Below are 18,265 nucleotides of genomic sequence, written 5' to 3'. Positions count from 1 at the left end.
GATTTAGAGTGTTTACTTCGATAAATTATGTCTCTGCCGCTAGAGTTGAGTTTTGTCCTTTCATGATCCAGGATACTAAAACTGATGACAGAGATATGGATGGATCAATCAGTGATGCTACAATAGCTGAAATAGAAGCTGGCATCTATGGTCTGCAGGTTTGATACATATCTTATGTGATTGCTACCAGATTTCCATAGTTTCTCTCACTTTCAATATGGTTGACAACCCAGTGATTTATGATTTTGACTTTAATCTTAACTGACTTGACCCATCTATCTTTTTGTGGCTTTAAGCATATGTTATGTTGAACTCACCGTGACACAGAGAGGGGTGAATCAATGTTTTTTAAAACCTTTTTTCTTTTGGAAAAAAAAAATCAAATGAGTTGAGTCAATCATAAAGGAAACACACACACAAACAAACCACAACACAGCATATAACGTGTTTCACCTTTCGGCTACATCCATGATGCAAAGGACTGCTTGGGCTACGATCCAAAGCCAGTCAGAAATTTATTTCACATACATGTTTAGTGGCACCCACTACAAGAAGCACCAACCCCTAATCTAGCAGCACCTACTACAAGGAGCACCAACCACAGATTTATCTGCACCAACAGAAAGGAGCACCAAGCCCTCTTCTAGCACTCACTTGAAGTTTACAAGATTGAGAATAAAATAACATACAAATGTCTTTAATAACAGAACATTGTCTGGGCCGCTGGTTTACTTTATCTAACAAGTAACCTACAACCACTTGAATCAACTGAGGAGCTTTGTTGAGCACTTTACCTTCACAAATCAGATTTCAGAGGAGCTTGACACCTATGTCCACTTTACCACTTTGTTTGATTATCTCCTCTTCTCTTTCTCAACTTCCGCACTTCTTTTCTCGGCCCTTTTATTCTTTGCACAACCCTCTCTTCTTTGGACGCAGCTCACTCCTCTTCTATCCTCTCAACTATCTCCTCTTCCTCTTCTTTTCTTTTAGCTCTAGAGATTCTTGAGCTTCAATACTTCTCAAGCTTCTCTTTAAGACACTCCACACTCCTTTATATGACACAAAGTGCTTTAAAAAGAAAAATTCGGGGAGCCATTGGCCATATGTGGACCTACAGAGGGACCCACACTTAAAAGCTACGAAATGAAGAATCAGATGGAGTTTTTTCAGCCTTGATGAGTTGGAAAGATGGTGGAAGTTTTGAAGTCTTACAAATGGACCAAGTTGAAGTTTCAGGCAGCAGGGTGATGTGGCAAAGAGTTGGAAATTTCAGCTTCCAAGTGTCATACCTTGTGGAAATTTCTGGGTAGCTGATTGCCTGATTCATAATCTTTCCTCTGAAATTTGTCCTCTTGTGATGTTGCCTCCAAAATGTGGAGCTAAGATTAAATTCCTCCCTCCAATTTGTGACTACTTGTTGCCCAAGTTTGAAGTGCTTGTATTTAAAAAAAAAAAAGGGAAAGTCTCAAAAGTATATGAGGGACTATTTTTTTTGGAGTAAAATGAGGAGTAAAGAAATATACATGTTAGCAAGCAAAGGAGAGATATAATTCTTGGAAGGAAGGAGAAGGTGTGTTGTCTGCTGCTGTGCTCATATTTCTGAGTTCTCGGTGAAGGAGCTGCAAAAAATTGAAGGAGAAAGAAGACTCTTGTTTCCACTGCTGCATTCATAATCTGAAGTTTTGTTTAAAAAGTTGCAGTAGATTGAAGAAGAAAAAAAAGATGGAGTAAATCTGATATCAGGATTACTTCATCATTGTGCAAGGTTCAGATTGCTTTGTTGTTGAATGCTCAAGAGCTGAAATCAGTTTGTGGAACTGTTTAGAACACTAATGTGTTAGGTGTTTCTGTTACACCTTATTTGAGAAGTGCGTTGTTGAGAGGAACTCATCTGCATGTTCTTCGAGGTTGTGGTTACGCCAAGGAAGGTAACACAACATTTCACAAACCCAGTTTCATTGCTCTCTAGGATAGTTAATTGCTGAAATTCCTAGTTTATTGATGTACTAAGGGTTGGGTTTGTAATCTTAATCATTTTTGTATTTCCTATCAAGTGGGTGCTTGACAGTGTATCGGGGTTGTAGCCCTAGCCTTTGTTGTAGCAAGGGTTAAAGTACGGGTGGGTGCTCCTGGATCGTTGTAGTGATCGAAACATTGTAGAAGCTCCTGGATCGTTGTAGTAATCGAAACATTGTAGAATATTGAGATATATACAAAGTCTGATCAAGGCATTGCTCCGTGGACGTAGGCATCTTGGCCAAACCAAGTAAATTGTCTCCTGTGTGATTGTATTTTTTTGCATATCTGGAGTTTGTGATTCTTGTAGGATGGGTGTGCATACCCTGGCAGGCCTGGCCACTTTGTGGTAGTGTGGTAGGTTGCACACGAATTCAATGTCATTGGTAATTACTGCACATGTTGGCCAATTAGGTTGATAGCTTGACAGTCTGCATTGTTAATTATTTCTGCGTCAAGTACAGCCAGTCAGATTTAAGGGTCGAATTTTAGAAGACTTTTTGGTGGTCATTGATTCACCCCTCCCTTCTCAGTGACAATTTGAGAACAACAGTATTCTACCTCAACTATGGATAAGGAGACTGATTCCTGTTTCTTGTTATGCCAAGCAACAAGATTGTTACCCACGTAGAATGCGCCTCCACTAGTTCTCTTCCTGTCATCAACACAACCTGCCCAATCTGCATCTGAGTAAGCAATAAGTGTGAAGTCCTTTCCCTTTGGATACCATAAACCATATTCCATGGTGCCCTTGAGATACCGAAAGATTGCTATCATGTGAGATTCTTTTGTGCTTTTGCTTGAAAACGTGCCCCCATACATACTACTTGCAAAATGTCTAGCCTAGTAGTTGTCAAGTACAATAAGCTCCCAATCATAGACCTATACATAGTTTGATCAACTGATGGGAATTCATCATCTTTTCTCAAGTTGCAGCCTGTCGTCATGGGAGTGCTAACTAGCTTGCAATCTTCAATAGTGAACTTTTTCAATATTTCCTTCATATACTTGATTTGCAAAATGAAAATTCCTTCTTTCAATTGATTCACTTACAAACCAAGAAAATAAGAAAGGTCACCTATCATGGGCATTTCAAATTCCTTTTTCCATATTTATCATGGCGTCTAGTTGACCCTAGGCATTGGAAAAGGGAAAAAGACAAGGCAACACCAACAAGGCGCCTAGGCAACCAAGGCATCCTTACAGCAAAGGTCGCCTAAGCCTAGGCGACGCCTTGACAATTATGCCTTTTGCATCCTAACTGAAAAATCTTTGCACAAGGCATCTTTGTGGCCCCCGAAAATGATGTCATCAATGTACGCAACAATGATCTGATTGTAGTTAAGATTGTCTCGATCTCTGGGTATTGTGGGTTATTTTAGTGTTTTAGGGTTTTTTTATCCATTAATTTTAGTGAGGGGTGTTTTGGGTATTTAGTAGTTTGTACTTTGGTTTATAGTTAACTATAAATAGATGCTAACAGCCCACGGTTGTGGTATTCTGCTCTCTTCACAACCATGGGCAGTGCCTTTCTCTCTTTCTCGATTTCTCAGCATTCTCTTATCTCTTCTTCTCTTTTTATTTTTTATTTTTTGTTCTTTGTTGCTGGTTTTATTGCTCTGATATGGTCACATGGTATCAGAGCAATAAGATCCAGTTGCTCCAATCATTCCATGTTGAGAGTCCTCTTAGGTTTTTCCTTTGTGGTCCACAGCAACCCGTGCTGCATCTTGTGTTTTGAAACCCTAGTTAATCAAACAATACAGAACTAGGGTTTCCTGATTTTGTGAAGATGTTCTACTCCACCAACATCATGCTACATTGAAGACTTCATCACATTAGGTTTTTCCTTTGTGGTCCACAGCAACCCATGCTGCATCTTGTGTTTTGAAACCCTAGTTAATCAAACAATACAGAACTAGGATTTCCTGATTTTGTGAAGATGTTCTACTCCACCGACATCATGCTACATTGAAGACTTCATCACATTACTTTAAGGGTATAAATGCAGATTGCGACACTCTGTTTTTGGTGGACCAGATATCCAATCTGCAATTATCTTTGACCCTTCAATTGGATCTTCTCTAGATTTTAGGGCACTGAATTCCTCATTGAATAGGACCTTCTATCCTAATATGGTGCTGATCCAAGCTATCTACTTGTAGTAATTACAAATCTCCTGCTGCTGCCTTGCGATCTTCTGAAATTTTATGGGTTTTCATAAATCTGAAACAACTTCAGATCTATCCAATTGTTCTGGCCTTTTTTTTGGGGGGGCTATTGAAGATTCCTCCTCATTACTCCTTCGATATGGATTATAGGCTGATCACAGCCTTGGATTTGCTGCTATCAAAATTCTCCACCACTACCTGCGGTACTCTGTTTTTCCTCTCTTGGCTGGTGCTGCTTTATGTATATGATTCTCTACTTCAACTCTTCAAGTAATATACCCAGTGAACAATGTCAATGTCCAAATACTACTATCAAATTAAATGGTGCTTCCAACTATCTTCTTTGGGCACAGGCTGTGGAGGTTTATATTACAGCCAAACATAAGATGGATTATCTGACTATGCTTCCTGCTGATCCTACTGCTGATAATTACAGGGACTGGCAATCTGAGAATGCTACTTTACTCTGCTGGATTTGGAACAGTATGGAACCCTCCACTGCTGCCAATTTTATGTTCCATAAAACCACAAAGGATGTTTGGGAGGAACTCAAAGAGAGTTTTGGTCAAGAGAAGAATATGTCAAATGTCTATGACTTGTATGAAAAATTCTTCTCTTTCAAGCAGAATGGGAAGTGTGTTGGTGACTACTACAGTACACTTAAAGGTATAAGGGAGGAACTTAAATGTATATCAGCCACTTTCCACTGACATCAATGTTCTCAAGTCTAAACATGCAGAATTTGTGGTTGCCAAATTTCTATCTAGGTTAGATTCTGACCTTCATGTCATGGACTTAGACCTCTCTAAGCAACAGCGCCGGCACTTAGCACTCACGCTAGCACTAAGTCAGCCTTTCCACAACTCTAGCAAGGGACTTGGGAAGAGAACTTAGAGAACACAAGAGAGTTTGAATGAATGAACTTGAATTGAACTTAGAAAGCTTGAGTATAAAGCTTGATAACTCACTTGCTTGGTTGGTTGGTTGGGTGGCTGGTTGGATGGTGCCTTGGCCAAATGAGGCCACCTCTATTTATAGGCAACCAAGAACCCAAAGAATGTCTAAGATCTTTACATGTGTCATCTATCCAATGGCTAGGAAATTTCTAGCCTAAGAGACTAAAACCTTTCCACCTCCTTTGTGGAGAATTCTAGTTACTTAGAGATCTCTAGAAGTCTCCTCCTTTATCTATTTTCAAGGCTTCTCTAGAACATTCCTTAACCATCCTTGCTTCTAGAGATTCTAGAACATATCTAGACTCCCTTCAAGTGTAGAGAGTTCTAGGTCATGGACTTGGTCTTAGCTCAATGTCCAAGTCCATGGGCTTGCAAGTTAGGCCCGTGGGCCTTTGTTGGGCGGGTTGTGACACTCTCCTCTGCCTAAGTTGGCGACACCCTCGTCGCAACCTTCTTGGAGAATTTTCGTATATGGCCTGCATGAACACCTGTATAGCCTCCTCTCGTGCGAAGTAGCAACGTTCATTGAGCCACAACTTGAGTCTTCCATGTCTCTTTTTTATGACCTCGTATGGGTCAGTGTATCGGCGAGCCTTTTCCTTGGATACCTCCTTTAGGGACTTGTTGAGCACTAAGTCCCCACCTTTGAAGCTTGTCGATCGCCTTCTTTTACCAGCCCTTCTCTTTCTCTTCTTCTTGGTCTTGTCTTTGCAAGACCGGGCCACATCCACCTTCCCTTTAGGTGGTGATTGTTTGCGCATCCCTGATGGCCTGATGTCCTTACATCCATTAAGGGCCTTCTTAGTAGGCTTTGTTTCCGCATCTACAAGGCCATCTTCTTTAGCTTCAGCCCATCAAGAGTCAGATATTAGCTGGTGAGAAGATTCCCTCTATGAATGAGGCCTATTACAGAATTTAGCGGATTGTATCTCCCTCATTGGTCAAATTTGATTCCACTTCCTCCTCCAAGGACAATTCAATTTTTGTTGCTAATAATGGTGGCTGTAGTCATGTTAATGGTTTCTCTAGTAGAGGTTGTGGATGTGGCATGGGTGGTCGTGATAATTCACCCTGTAATCAGATTGTTCGTTGGTGTACTCATTATGGACATCCCAATCACACTGTTGATAAATGTTGGCTGAAGCATGGCAAACCTCAGTGGGCACAACAGTTTGCCAATACTACCGTTCCTGATGGAAATACTGAAGGGATACCTCCTACTGACACTAATTCTGGTTCTTCATCTGGTGGTAGTACCTCCTCACATACTGATATGATCAACCAACTTCTCAAGCAAGTTCAGCAACTTAAGACATCCTCTTCCACCTCCATAGCTACATTAGCCCATTCAGGTATACCTACATATTTTAACTCTTCATCATCTACTCCTTGGGTCATTGAGTTTGGTGCTTCCTCACACATGACTGGTAAGTATCCTTTTTTTACTTCATTTCAACAATCCAATTCCCCATCACACATTATCCTTGCTGATGGATCTCTTCCCGTTGTTACTAGTCATGGTGTTATTCCCATATCTTCTATGATTTCATTATCTAGTGTTCTTCATGTTCAAAAAATGCCACTTAATCTTGTCTGTTAGTTAGTTGACGAAGCAACTTAATTGCTCAATTGCATTTTACCCTTCTCATTGTCTTTCGGGATCTCAAGACAAAGATGACGATTGGTGGAGGACATAAGCGGGACGGTCTCTACTACTTTGACGTTGCTTCTTCATCTACAATGGCGTCTACTACCTCCGTGTTTCCCCTTTACAATGGCATTACCGGCTAGACATCTTTCTATTCAGTTTTAGAAAGGAAGAAGAAGGAGAAGAAGAGAGAAGAAGAGAGAAGAAGAGAGAAGAAGAGAGGAGCAAACATGGTTTGGTGCTTAATCTGTTATGTCTCAAACTAGAGACAAACTTGCTTATATTGAAAAGAATTAGAAATTACACAGAGGCCCCTGGCCTTATACAAATAACAGAAGAAACATAAAATACATGGGGTTATGTACAAGAATACCCTGAAATTCCTATTCTTAACACTCCCCCTCAAGCTGGGTGGTATATGTCATACATGCCCAGCTTGTTCAACAACCAGTCAAAGTGATGAGTGCTAAGTCCTTTGGTGAAGATGTCGGCCACTTGTTCATTTGTCTTCACAAAAGGAGTGCAGATGATCTTTGACTCAATCTTTTCCTTGATAAAATGTCTATCAACCTCAACATGCTTTGTCTTGTCATGCTGCACTGGGTTGTGGGCAATACTTATGGCTGCCTTGTTGTCACAATATAAACTCATAGGTTTAACAGTCTCAAATCCCAATTCTTGAACAAGTCTCTTCAGCCACAAGATTTCTTACTTCTCCAAGTAACCAAATTTCCACCAACAAAAGTACAATATCCTGAAGTGGATCTTTGATCAGAAATAGATCCAGCCTAGTCAGCATCAGTGTATGCTTCAATCCTCAAGTGACCATTTCTAGAGAAGAGAAGACCTTTTCCAGGACATGACTTCAAATATCTGAGGATCCTATAAACTGCATCAAGATGTCCCCTTTTGGGTGCATGCATAAACTGACTTACCACTCCAACAGCATAGGCTATGTCAGGTCGGGTAAGGGAAAGATAGATTAGCTTGCCTACTAATCTCTGATATTTTTCAGCATCCACAAGAGGTTCACCACAATCTTCCCCTAGTTTGTGGTTTTGATCAATATGGGAGGAGACTGGTTTACATCCTAAGTACCCTGTCTCTGTAAGTAGATCAAGGATAAACTTCCTCTGACAAACATTGATCCCTTGCTTGGATCTTGAAACTTCAATCCCCAGAAAATACTTCAATGGACCAAGATCTTTGATCTCAAACTGCCGAGCCAAGTAAAGTTTAAGCTTTGAGATTTCAGCCTCGCTGTTTCCTATGACCATAATGTCATCAACATATACAATAAGAGCTGTAATAGTGTTGCCCTTCCTTTGTATAAACAAAGTGTGATCGGCTTGACTTTGGGTATATCCATTCTGTAGGATAGCTTGTCTAAACCTCTCAAACCAAGCCTTAGGAGATTGTTTAAGGCCATAAAGGGCCTTCCTAAGACGACACACTTTTCCATTGCCACTAGGATGCTTGAACCCAGGAGGAGAGTGCATGCAGACCTTTTCTTCTAAGTCACCATGTAAGAATGCATTCTTTACATCAAGCTGGTACAATGGCCAATCAAGATTTGCAGCCATTGAGAGGAGTACCCGAATGGAGTTATGCTTGGCCACTGGAGCAAAGGTTTCCTGATAATCAATGCCATACACCTGGGTATAGCCCTTGGCAACCAGTCTTGCCTTATATCTTTCTACAGTACCATCAGACTTGAACTTGACTGTGAATACCCATCTGCATCTAACAGGAACTCTCCCCTTTGGGAGTTCAACAAGATCCCAAGTGTGATTCTTCTCAAGGGCCACCATCTCCGTATTAATTGTTTCTCTCCATTTTGGATCAGCCATAGCCTCTGCTACATTCTTAGGAATAGAGATGGAGGAGATAGCCACAGTGAAGGCAACACCTGTAGAGGAGATAGAATCATAGGAAACAAACTTGGCAATGGGATTAGTACAAGCCCGAGTTCCCTTGCGGTGAACAATAGGAAGATCTAAGTCTGAGGATGTTCCCTTGCGGTGAACAATAGGAAGATCTAAGTCTGAGGATGTAGGAGTAGAGGAAGGTATACCTGTCTCAATGGATGGAGGCTCCGGATGAGGAGACGAAGAAGGATTTTGGCAGGTCTTCTTTATAGGAAGCCATGAAGAAGGGTTTCTCTTGGCCTTTGTATACACCAGTAGCTCCCCCTGTTCTCTGTTCACCTGTGCACTCGGAGACTCCCCCTCAACAACAGTATCCTCAGAACTTTTCTTTCCCTTGTCAATCTGAAATGGGGAAATAGGAACAAGAGAGGAGGAAGGAAAGGAAACAAACTTAGGAACCTCTTCCACCTCACCACCAAGAGATGAACACTCCCCCTGAAGAGGTGACTGAAAATATGGGATGATTTCAAAGAAATGGACATCTTTGGAGATAAGCCACCGACGGGTAGGAGGGTGATAACATGAGTATCCTTTGGAGGTAGAGGAATACCCAAGAAAGAGGCACTTCAGGGACTTAGGATCCAATTTAGTGCGGGCAGATTTGCTAATATGGACATAGCAGATGCAACCAAAGACCCTTGGGGGAAGGGAGAAAGAAGAAGAAAGCGAGGGTAATACCTCAAGAGGGACTCTGAAGTTCAAGACACTGGAGGGCATATGATTGATAAGAACAACAGCAGTGGGTAAGGCATCGGACCAAAAGGTTTTTGAAACATGCATTGTAAACCAAAGGGACCAGGCTACTTCCAGCAGGTGGCGGTTTTTTCTTTCAGCAACCCCATTTTCTTTGCAGGGACCTGTGGCGCTCAATGTTATGTGTGTGGGCAACATGGCGGACGTACACAGGAGGATATTTTGCTTTGGCATCAGCGTTTGGGACACCCTTCTTTTTTTGTTATGAGGAAACTGTTGTCACATTTATTTACCTCTTTTCCTGTCAATTATGTTTTTCATTGTGAACCTTGTCTGTTTGCAAAAAGTTGTAAGACAGTTTATCCATCTTCTAGTAATAGATCTATTTCACCTTTTCACATTGTTCACACTGATGTTTGGGGGTCCTTCCCCTGTAACTTCTTTACGTGGCTTTCGTTACTTTGTCTCCTTTATTGATGACTTCTCTCGGGTTACTTGGGTTTATCTCTTGAAACAAAAGAGTGATGTCTATGCTGCGTTTAAAAATTTTTATGAGTTAGTGTATACCCAGTTTCAAACTCGTATTCAGATTGTCCGTTCTGATAAAGGTGGAGAGTATATGTATGGTGGTTTAGTCCTTTTTTTCTGACCATGGCATTATCCACTAGGTGGCCCTTGAGTCAATGACCCATGGAGTGGTACCAGAAGAGGTAGAGACCTGTAGAGCAGTGAAAGTAGTGGTAGCAGTAGAGGAGGAACCATCCAAGTGAGCTACAATCCAACGAAAAGCAGCTATGTCTTCCTTGGAGAGGGAGGATGGATCAAACTCATGAACCCCAACATGGGCCTTGGGCCCATTCTTCTTCTGTCCTCTCTGGCCTCCAGATGCAGTAGAGGATGGTTTCCCAGGAAGATCCCAGCAAAACTCCTTCTTATGCCTAGACTTGCCACAATAGTCACAGGAGAAACAACCTTTACCAGCCCCCTTAGTGAAGGGAGGACGGTCCTGTGGAGTGGATGAAACTAGAGCAGAGCGCTCAACAATGGGAGTGGTCTCCATAGCACCCCTACGGGTCTCCTCACTTTGTAAATAACCACACACCTCCTCTAGGGAGGGAAGACTTGGTCGGCCAAGGATTTGCACCCTTAAGGGTTCAAACTCAGGGTTAAGACCTCCAAGAAGGAACAAGACCCTCTCTTTCTCAAACAACTGATGCACTTTAGGCTCATCAACAGGACACAGCTGGAGGTCTCTGTAGTGATCATACTCCTGCCAAAGTCCCACAACAAGACTATCGTACTCAGAGATACTTTTGTCTCCCTGGCGCAGGCTAACAATCTGTTGGAGAAGTTGATAAACCTTTGTAGAGTCCCCCACTCTATCGAAAATACGAGCAACACTATCCCAAATGTCTTTGGCAGTCTCCTTGCTCATAAACCTTCTTCCAATCCTTTGCTTCATCAAAAAAATAAGCCAAGTCATCGCAAGGGAGTTCTCGGTTTCCCATTTGGAATAACCTGGATCATTGGAGGAAGGGACCTTAAAGCTCCCAGATATATATCCCAACTTCCCCCTACTCCGAAGAATGAGCTTTATAGACCGTGACCAATCCAAGTAATTATGATTGTCAAGCTTGACAACAAGGTTCGAAAACTCGGGTCTCGGTGCCAACTCGGACCCTTGAAAAACCGAGTCGAGTCGAGATCTCGGCGAGATCTCGCCGAGTTGTTGCACTTTTTTTTTCTCGACTCGAAGCCTCATCTCGGTGGGTTTTAGACCTAGTTTGGGTCTGAAACTTGGTATTCAGCCTATTTTAGGCCATTTAAACACAATGGTACTATCAGATTTTGCAAAAACTAAGTCCAAATAGGAGTTTCAGTTAGTAGGAAAGCAGGACAGACACTTACTTATGCTAGAAACCAGGACAGACACAGGACAAACACACTTATTTATGCCTAATATCATTTAAGTAAATGATATTGCATTTACTTAAGATATTATTCATAAATAAGCAAATACCCCCCTATTTGAATCCAATAAAAATAGTTAAAAATCAAATTCCAAAGAAAAAAGTCAACCCCAGTTCAAGAACAAAACTGGATTTTCAAGAGGTGCAATTTTCAAACTTTCTAACGCAACTAGATTTTGACAGCATTCGTGCACACCGAATTAAGTTTGACCGGTACATAACTCTTTCAATATAAATCAGATTTTAGCAATCTTGGACTTGTTGGAAAGCTTTCAATGTACCGGTCAAACTTAATTCAGTGTGCGCGAATGCTGTCAAAATCGCTCTGAATGGAAATAATTTTTTGGACATCAAAACAAATGAATATTTTACCGCACTTTTGCTTTTTAGCAATGTTTTACCATAATAAGATTTATGGAATTTTTAGATTTGAGAAAAACCCCAGCATTAGAAAGTTGAAAATTGCACCTACCATCGAAAATCCAGTTTTTGTTCTTGAACTGGGGGGTTGACTTTTTTTCCTTTTGGAATTTGATTTTTTAACTATTTTTATTGGATTCAAATGGGGGGGGGTATTTTCTTATTTATGAATAATATCTTAAGAGCATTTACTTAAATGATATTAGGCATAAATAAGTGTCTGTCTTGGTTCCTGGCATAGATAGGTGTCTGTATACTAAGAATTTCCAGCAAGATCTCGAGATCTGGCACTCATGTAAAGGACCTAGATGGGCATTTTCCTATGTCAAACCGAGAAACTCGGAGATCTCGATATCTCGCCGAGATCTCGCCGAGAAAATGCACTTTTAGAATGCGTATGTGATCTCGACTCGATATTTTGAAAAACCGAGAAACTCGGCGAGATCTCGATCTCGCCGAGATCTCGCGAGTTCTCGAACCTTGCTTGAAAATGGGGAGCTGAGCATTTGGATTCTCATATGAGGGGGTTAAAGGCAAGGCTGCTGCAACAGTTGGGATTTCAGATGTCTCAACAGTTTTTTCACCCATTGTGACTTCAAAACAAACACTTGGGAGGAGCAAACAACAGCACCACAAGCAAAAACAGTTGGTTCCCAAGAAATAGCGGCAAAAAACAAAGACAAACTAGACCAAAAATCTTGAAATAGCTTGTAGAACTTCACACAATCATCAAACAACAGCGGAGTAAAAATGAATAACCTTCCTTACCAAAAAACGATAGTAGATAGCCCAAAAAAAACTCCCAATCCCAGCTCTATTGAAGTGCTCTGTTGAATCAACAACTCTGGCTGGCGGAAAAAACAGCAGAAATGGCCTGGCCGAAATGCAGTTGTGACCTTCAGCAACTTCCAAGAGGCTTGAGGGGATACAAGGGGAAGGAAGAGGTCTTCCAAACGAAACTAGAGCACTTGGTTGCTCTCCATTTGGATTGCAAACAAGAGAGAAACAAATCTGAGAAGGTATTCTAGGTTTTCCTTCAAAGACCAACAAGAAATGAGGAAAAGGATTTGCTTTTCACCTTCCAAGCAGTGTTCTATCACTTTCAAACTCCAGGAGCAAGATTCTCTGATACCATGTTCAGTTTTAGAAAGGAAGAAGAAGGAGAAGAGGAGAGAAGAAGAGAGGAGCAAACACGGTTTGGTGCTTAATCTGTTATGTCTCAAACTAGAGACAAACTTGCTTATATTGAAAAGAATTAGAAATTACACAGAGGCCCCTGGCCTTATGCAAATAACAGAAGAAACATAAAATACATGGGGTTATGTACAAGAATACCCCTGAAACTCCTATTCTTAACACTTTCTTTATCCAAGCTTCAACATATGGTCCCTAGTTGCAGATCTATCTCTTGTCTTGAGTGTGAAGCTTATGAGCTTGGCAAGCACCACCGTACTGTTTTTCCATATTGTAGTGAGTCTATAAGTCAGTCCTTGTTTGATTTATTTCATTTTGATATTTGGGGCCCATGTCGGGTCAAGAGTCGATTAGGTTTTTATTATTGTGTGTCCTTTATTGACGATCATCCGCGTATGACATGGCTGTACCTCTTGAAAGATTGTTTTGAGTTTGTAACTGTCTTCAAACGGTTTTATACTTAAATAAAAGTTCAATTTGATGTTTGTTTGAAAGTTTTGCGTACTAACAATGCTCTTGAAATTACCCAAAAATGCAAGTTCTTCCTTTTGTTTAGATAATGGCATTATTCATCAAACCAGTTATTCGTATTCCCCTCAACAAAATGTGGTGGTCGAACGTAAAAATTGCCACTTATTAGACGTTGCCTGCTTCTTAATGTTCTATATGCATGTTCCTAAAATTTATTGGGGTGATGTTGTGTTGACTACTTGTTTCTTGATTAACCGGATGCCATCCTCTATCCTTCGTAACCAAATTCCCTTCTCCATCGTTTTTCCCAACCGTTCTTTGTTTAGTTTACCTCCTTGCATTTTTGGTTGTCAGTGTTTTCACTGTTTTGTCCATATTCTCCGTCTTGGCCTTGATAAACTATCTCTTAGAGCCACCAAAGTATTTTTTGGGGTACTCTTCCATTCAGAAAGGTTATCGATGTTTTGACCCTATTACTCGTCACTCGTCATAATGTAGTCCTAGAATAGGAATTAATCCCACTAGGAACCAAGTCAAACCAAGCTTAGGGTAAGCCTGCTGTTTAGGGCTGATTAGGGGCTGTTTTAGGGCAAAATTAGGGTTTAGGATGGGAATTTGGGTTTAGAGTGATGGAAAGGGGCAGCAACTGAGATCGAGTATAGGCAGGGGTGTGATGGAGCTATGGTCTGAATCTGATTGAATTCAGATGGGTGATGAGTATTAAAAATAACCTAGATGATCTAGGGTTTAAGGGAAATCGATAGGGAGGGAGAATGAATAGAAAAATAGAAATTAAAGAGCAAACTTACTACTAGATTCCACTGGCAGCAGCTTGATTGAAGAAGGATGAAGCCACCTTCAAATGAGAGACCCTCCCAGCCGTCACGGCGTAAGGAGTCGTAGGATTCCACCCACCCTTCCACCTTGATGTACCCACAAGGATGTAAACACTCTTGAAGAGCAACGAGCAGCAGCAGCAGTCGGCCACCAGCAGAAAACAAGGTTTTTTTTCAAATTTCAATTGTGGGGGAGCCTCCCACGATCTCTTATATTTATAATAAGGCCATAGGCCTATTCCTACTACAAATTAAATACCTCTCCTTCACAAAAACGTGGAAGGGAGAGGTTTAAGTCCAATTAATTACTTAAAATAGTGTAATGACTTAACTACCCCTACTAACTTAAAAATAAAAGAATCTAACTTAGAACAATTAACTTAAGTGAAGATTCCATACTAGCCAATAGGATATAAGAACCTATTAGCCAATAGGAACATTTCACTTAAATTAGACCAATTGAACCAATTGGATGCGACCAATTTAAGCCGGTTCAATCTAAAAAACAGAAAAATAACTAAGTATGGAAAAATAGAAATCCTAGCCTACGGCTCCCTATTTAAACCCTAAGTTCAGGGTTTCTTCTTCTTCTTCTTCCTTCTTGGAGCTGCATCAACTCTCCCCGTCTTGAAAACATTCATCCCCGATGAATGGCTGGAGATCACAGAATGGTCTTCCAAATCAGGGTCGAGTTGCTTGAGTTCATCTTCAGCGAATGGTGCAATTTTGTATGCGGACAGCAGCTCTTTGGAGGATGAAGAAGATTGCAAATCTGGCTGGACAGCAGCCTCTTGACGAATTACATGAACACCTTATAAATCTTCATCATCAAAATAATGTTCTTCATCGTCAAGGGGAAGTGCATGAATGTGAATGCCGCCTTGGTCTTCATCTTCACCTTGAACTTCTTCTTTTTCAGCCACGTTGAGAGGCTTCTTCTTATGTGGGCAGTCCCTAGTGATATGTCCCTTGTCTTGACAATAATAGCAAGTAAAGGGGTCATTTCGGCCCATAGGAGTCTTGCCCTTGTCATCCACACGCGGGGGAACAGCAGGACGAGAAGTGTTGCCCATAGAGGAACCTTGTTTTGAGGTGTTAGTGTTGATGTAGGCAGGCTTGGAAGTAGAACCCGGCTGTTTACATGAAGTTAATAGCTCCTCTGCTTTCAAGGCCTTCTCAAAACAATCTCGAACATCTACAACATCAACCACTCCAATTGTCCTGTTGATCTCACTTAATAGACCCAATCTGAACCTGGAAAGCATTTGGATGCCCTCCTCCCTAATGCCAGTGCGAGAAGAAAGAGCATTCAATTGCCTCATGTACTCAGTTATAGTCATGGTTCCTTGGCGGAGGGAGTTGAATTTATCCTGCATCTGAGACCTGAAGTGCCTTGGTAAGTATTGCTTGCTCAGGTCATATTTCATGTCTTCCCAAGTGCGGGGTGCAGTACCATTGAAGTCCATCTCTCTTTCAGCAGTTCTCCACCACTCACGTGCAGCTCCGACATGCTTAGCACGGATTAACTTCATTTTCCCTTCTTCAGATAGATCATACCAATCGAAATAGTCTTCTATTGGAGCAAGCCAATCATAAAACACTTGAGGGTCAGAATTACCATTGAATTCTTTCAGCTCAAGCTTCACCTTCTGGTTACCTGTATGTCGTCGATTAGTACCTTGGTCTCCAGTGAAGTAGGACCTCATATACTTTTCAAAAGTGGGCTGCCGACCTCTGTCTTTGTCCCGGTCTTCTCTATCTCTGTCTTTGTAGCCTCGGTGGTGATCTCTATGTTCCCGAGAAGGCTCACGGGCATATCTAGGTCTGTCCCGACGATCTCTATAGTAGTCTCTATCATCTCTGTCATCTCGATTAGTCCTGAATCTGTCCCTGTGACCTATATGTCCATCTCTATAACCCCTGTAGTCATCTCTAGGGCTCCCATCTCTGTTAGGCAGTCTCTGTACCACTGAATGGGGTTGATACCTGTCCTCTTCTATGGGTACATTGCTGTCCCCATTAGCTGTAAGCTGCCTATGTTCAATTACTCGCAGCCTTTCAGCCATAGCTCTCTGTTCAACCCTAAGGTCTTCAAACAAGGTCTTCTGGTCTGCAGTAAATTTCCTGAACATCTCTAGCATGGATGCCATGGGGTCGGGTGGTTGTGGCAGCACCGGGTTGCCATGTTCATCCATGGCTCTGATACCAAAATAATGTAGTTCTAAAATAGGAATTAATCCCACTAGGAACCAAGTAGAACTAAGCTTAGGGTAAGCCTGCTGTTTAGGGCTGATTAGGGGCTGTTTTAGGGCAAAATTAGGGTTTAGGATGGGAATTTGGGTTTAGAGTGATGGAAAGGGGCAGCAACTGAGATCGAGTATAGGCAGGGATGTGATGGAGCTATGGTCTGAATTTGATTGAATTCAGATGGGTGATGAGTATTAAAAATAACCTAGATGATCTAGGGTTTAAGGGAAATCGATAGGGAGGGAGAATGAATGGAAAAACAGAAATTAAAGAGCAAACTTACTACTAGATTCCACTGGCAGCAGCTTGATTGAAGAAGGATGAAGCCACCTTCGAATGAGAGATCCTCCCAGCCGTCACGGCGTAAGGAGTCGCAAGATTCCACCCACCCTTCCACCTTGATGTACCCACAAGGATGCAAACACTCTTGAAGAGCAAGGAGCAGCAGCAGCAGTCGGCCAGTAGCAGAAAATAGGGTTTTTTTTCAAATTTCAATTGTGGGGGAGCCTCCCACGATCTCTTATATTTATAATAAGGCCATAGGCCAATTCCTACTACAAATTAAATACCTCTCCTTCACAAAAACGTGGAAGGGAGAGGTTTAAGTCTAATTAATTACTTAAAACAGTGTAATGACTGAACTACCCCTACTAACTTAAAAATAAAAGAATCTAACTTAGAACAATTAACTTAAGTGAAGATTCCATACTAGCCAATAGGACATAAGAACCTATTAGCCAATAGGAACATTTCACTTAAATTAGACCAATTGAACCAATTGGATGCAACCAATTTAAGCCGGTTCAATCTAAAAAACAGAAAAATAACTAAGTATGGAAAAATAGAAATCCTAGCCTACGGCTCCCTATTTAAACCCTAAGTTCAGGGTTTCTTCTTCTTCTTCTTCCTTCTTGGAGCTGCATCACGTCAGTACTTTGTTAGTGCCGATGTTACCTTTTTTTTTTTTTGGTAGTTCTATTTCTGATTTGGGTTCTTCTTTACCTGTTCCACCTCCTCTTCCTCAGCTTATTCCTCTTGAGGATACTGTTTCCACCCAGGCTCCTCTACCTCAGCCAAAAGGGTGCCTTTGCAGGTCTACATGAGCCGCCCGAAGCAACCTCCATCTACTTCGACCATTCCATCTTCGGAATCTTTGCCTGGCGATCCTTCTTCTGTCGTTGACTCCCCATTGCTATTTGGAAAGGTACTCGTTCATGTACTCAACCCTCGTCGGTTACCTATCCAATTGCTCATTGTTTCTGTTTCTCATCTTCCTGTTCCTCTTCTTTATTTTGCCCTTTCTATTTGTTAGAATAATTAGTTCTACCCAATAGGGGTATACTTGTCCTTTTTTATGTTTATGTTTATTCTCCCTTAGCTGATTCTTATTTAGGTATTCCTAGTCTGAATTGGCAAGGGTGGTTTTCCTATTCCTAGTAGGATTAGGAAAGCTTTCCTATTCCTAGTAGGCTTTCCTATTCCTAGTAGGATTATTGTAACTCTTTGAATATAAATAAAGGGGCTTGGTAATCCATATTGATCACTCAAGCATTCAGTTCTACAGGGCTTCTAACACGGTATCAGAGCAAAATCTGATCTAGGAAGGAGTTCTCAAAGTTTTTTTTTTCTTTTTTTCTTCTTCCTCCCTCCCACGGTTTCTGGTTTCTCCCTTCTCCACCACTCTCGGCTCCTCTCTTTCACTCAGGGCAGCA

The 18,265-nt window shown here is 41.4% G+C and overlaps 1 protein-coding gene across 2 annotated transcripts in view; it reads left to right on the top strand.

Moving 5' to 3' along the window:
- The window catches only part of LOC122668077, a 35,408-nt gene that overhangs the window by 3,717 nt on the left and 13,426 nt on the right, over positions 1–18,265 (top strand). For both annotated transcript variants that reach the window (XR_006333900.1, XM_043864630.1), the window contains exon 2: positions 72–158. Coding sequence is in view for 1 of the 2 variants with exons in the window: in XM_043864630.1 (XP_043720565.1) it covers positions 72–158 (87 nt within the window). In the remaining variant the exon portion in view is untranslated. The remainder of the gene's footprint in view (positions 1–71; positions 159–18,265) is intronic.

This window comes from Telopea speciosissima, chromosome 7 (genome assembly GCF_018873765.1).
Source record: "Telopea speciosissima isolate NSW1024214 ecotype Mountain lineage chromosome 7, Tspe_v1, whole genome shotgun sequence".
Taxonomy (NCBI): Eukaryota; Viridiplantae; Streptophyta; class Magnoliopsida; order Proteales; family Proteaceae; genus Telopea; species Telopea speciosissima.
Note: the sequence above shows the minus strand (reverse complement) of the source record. Positions and strands in the feature narration are given on the sequence as shown.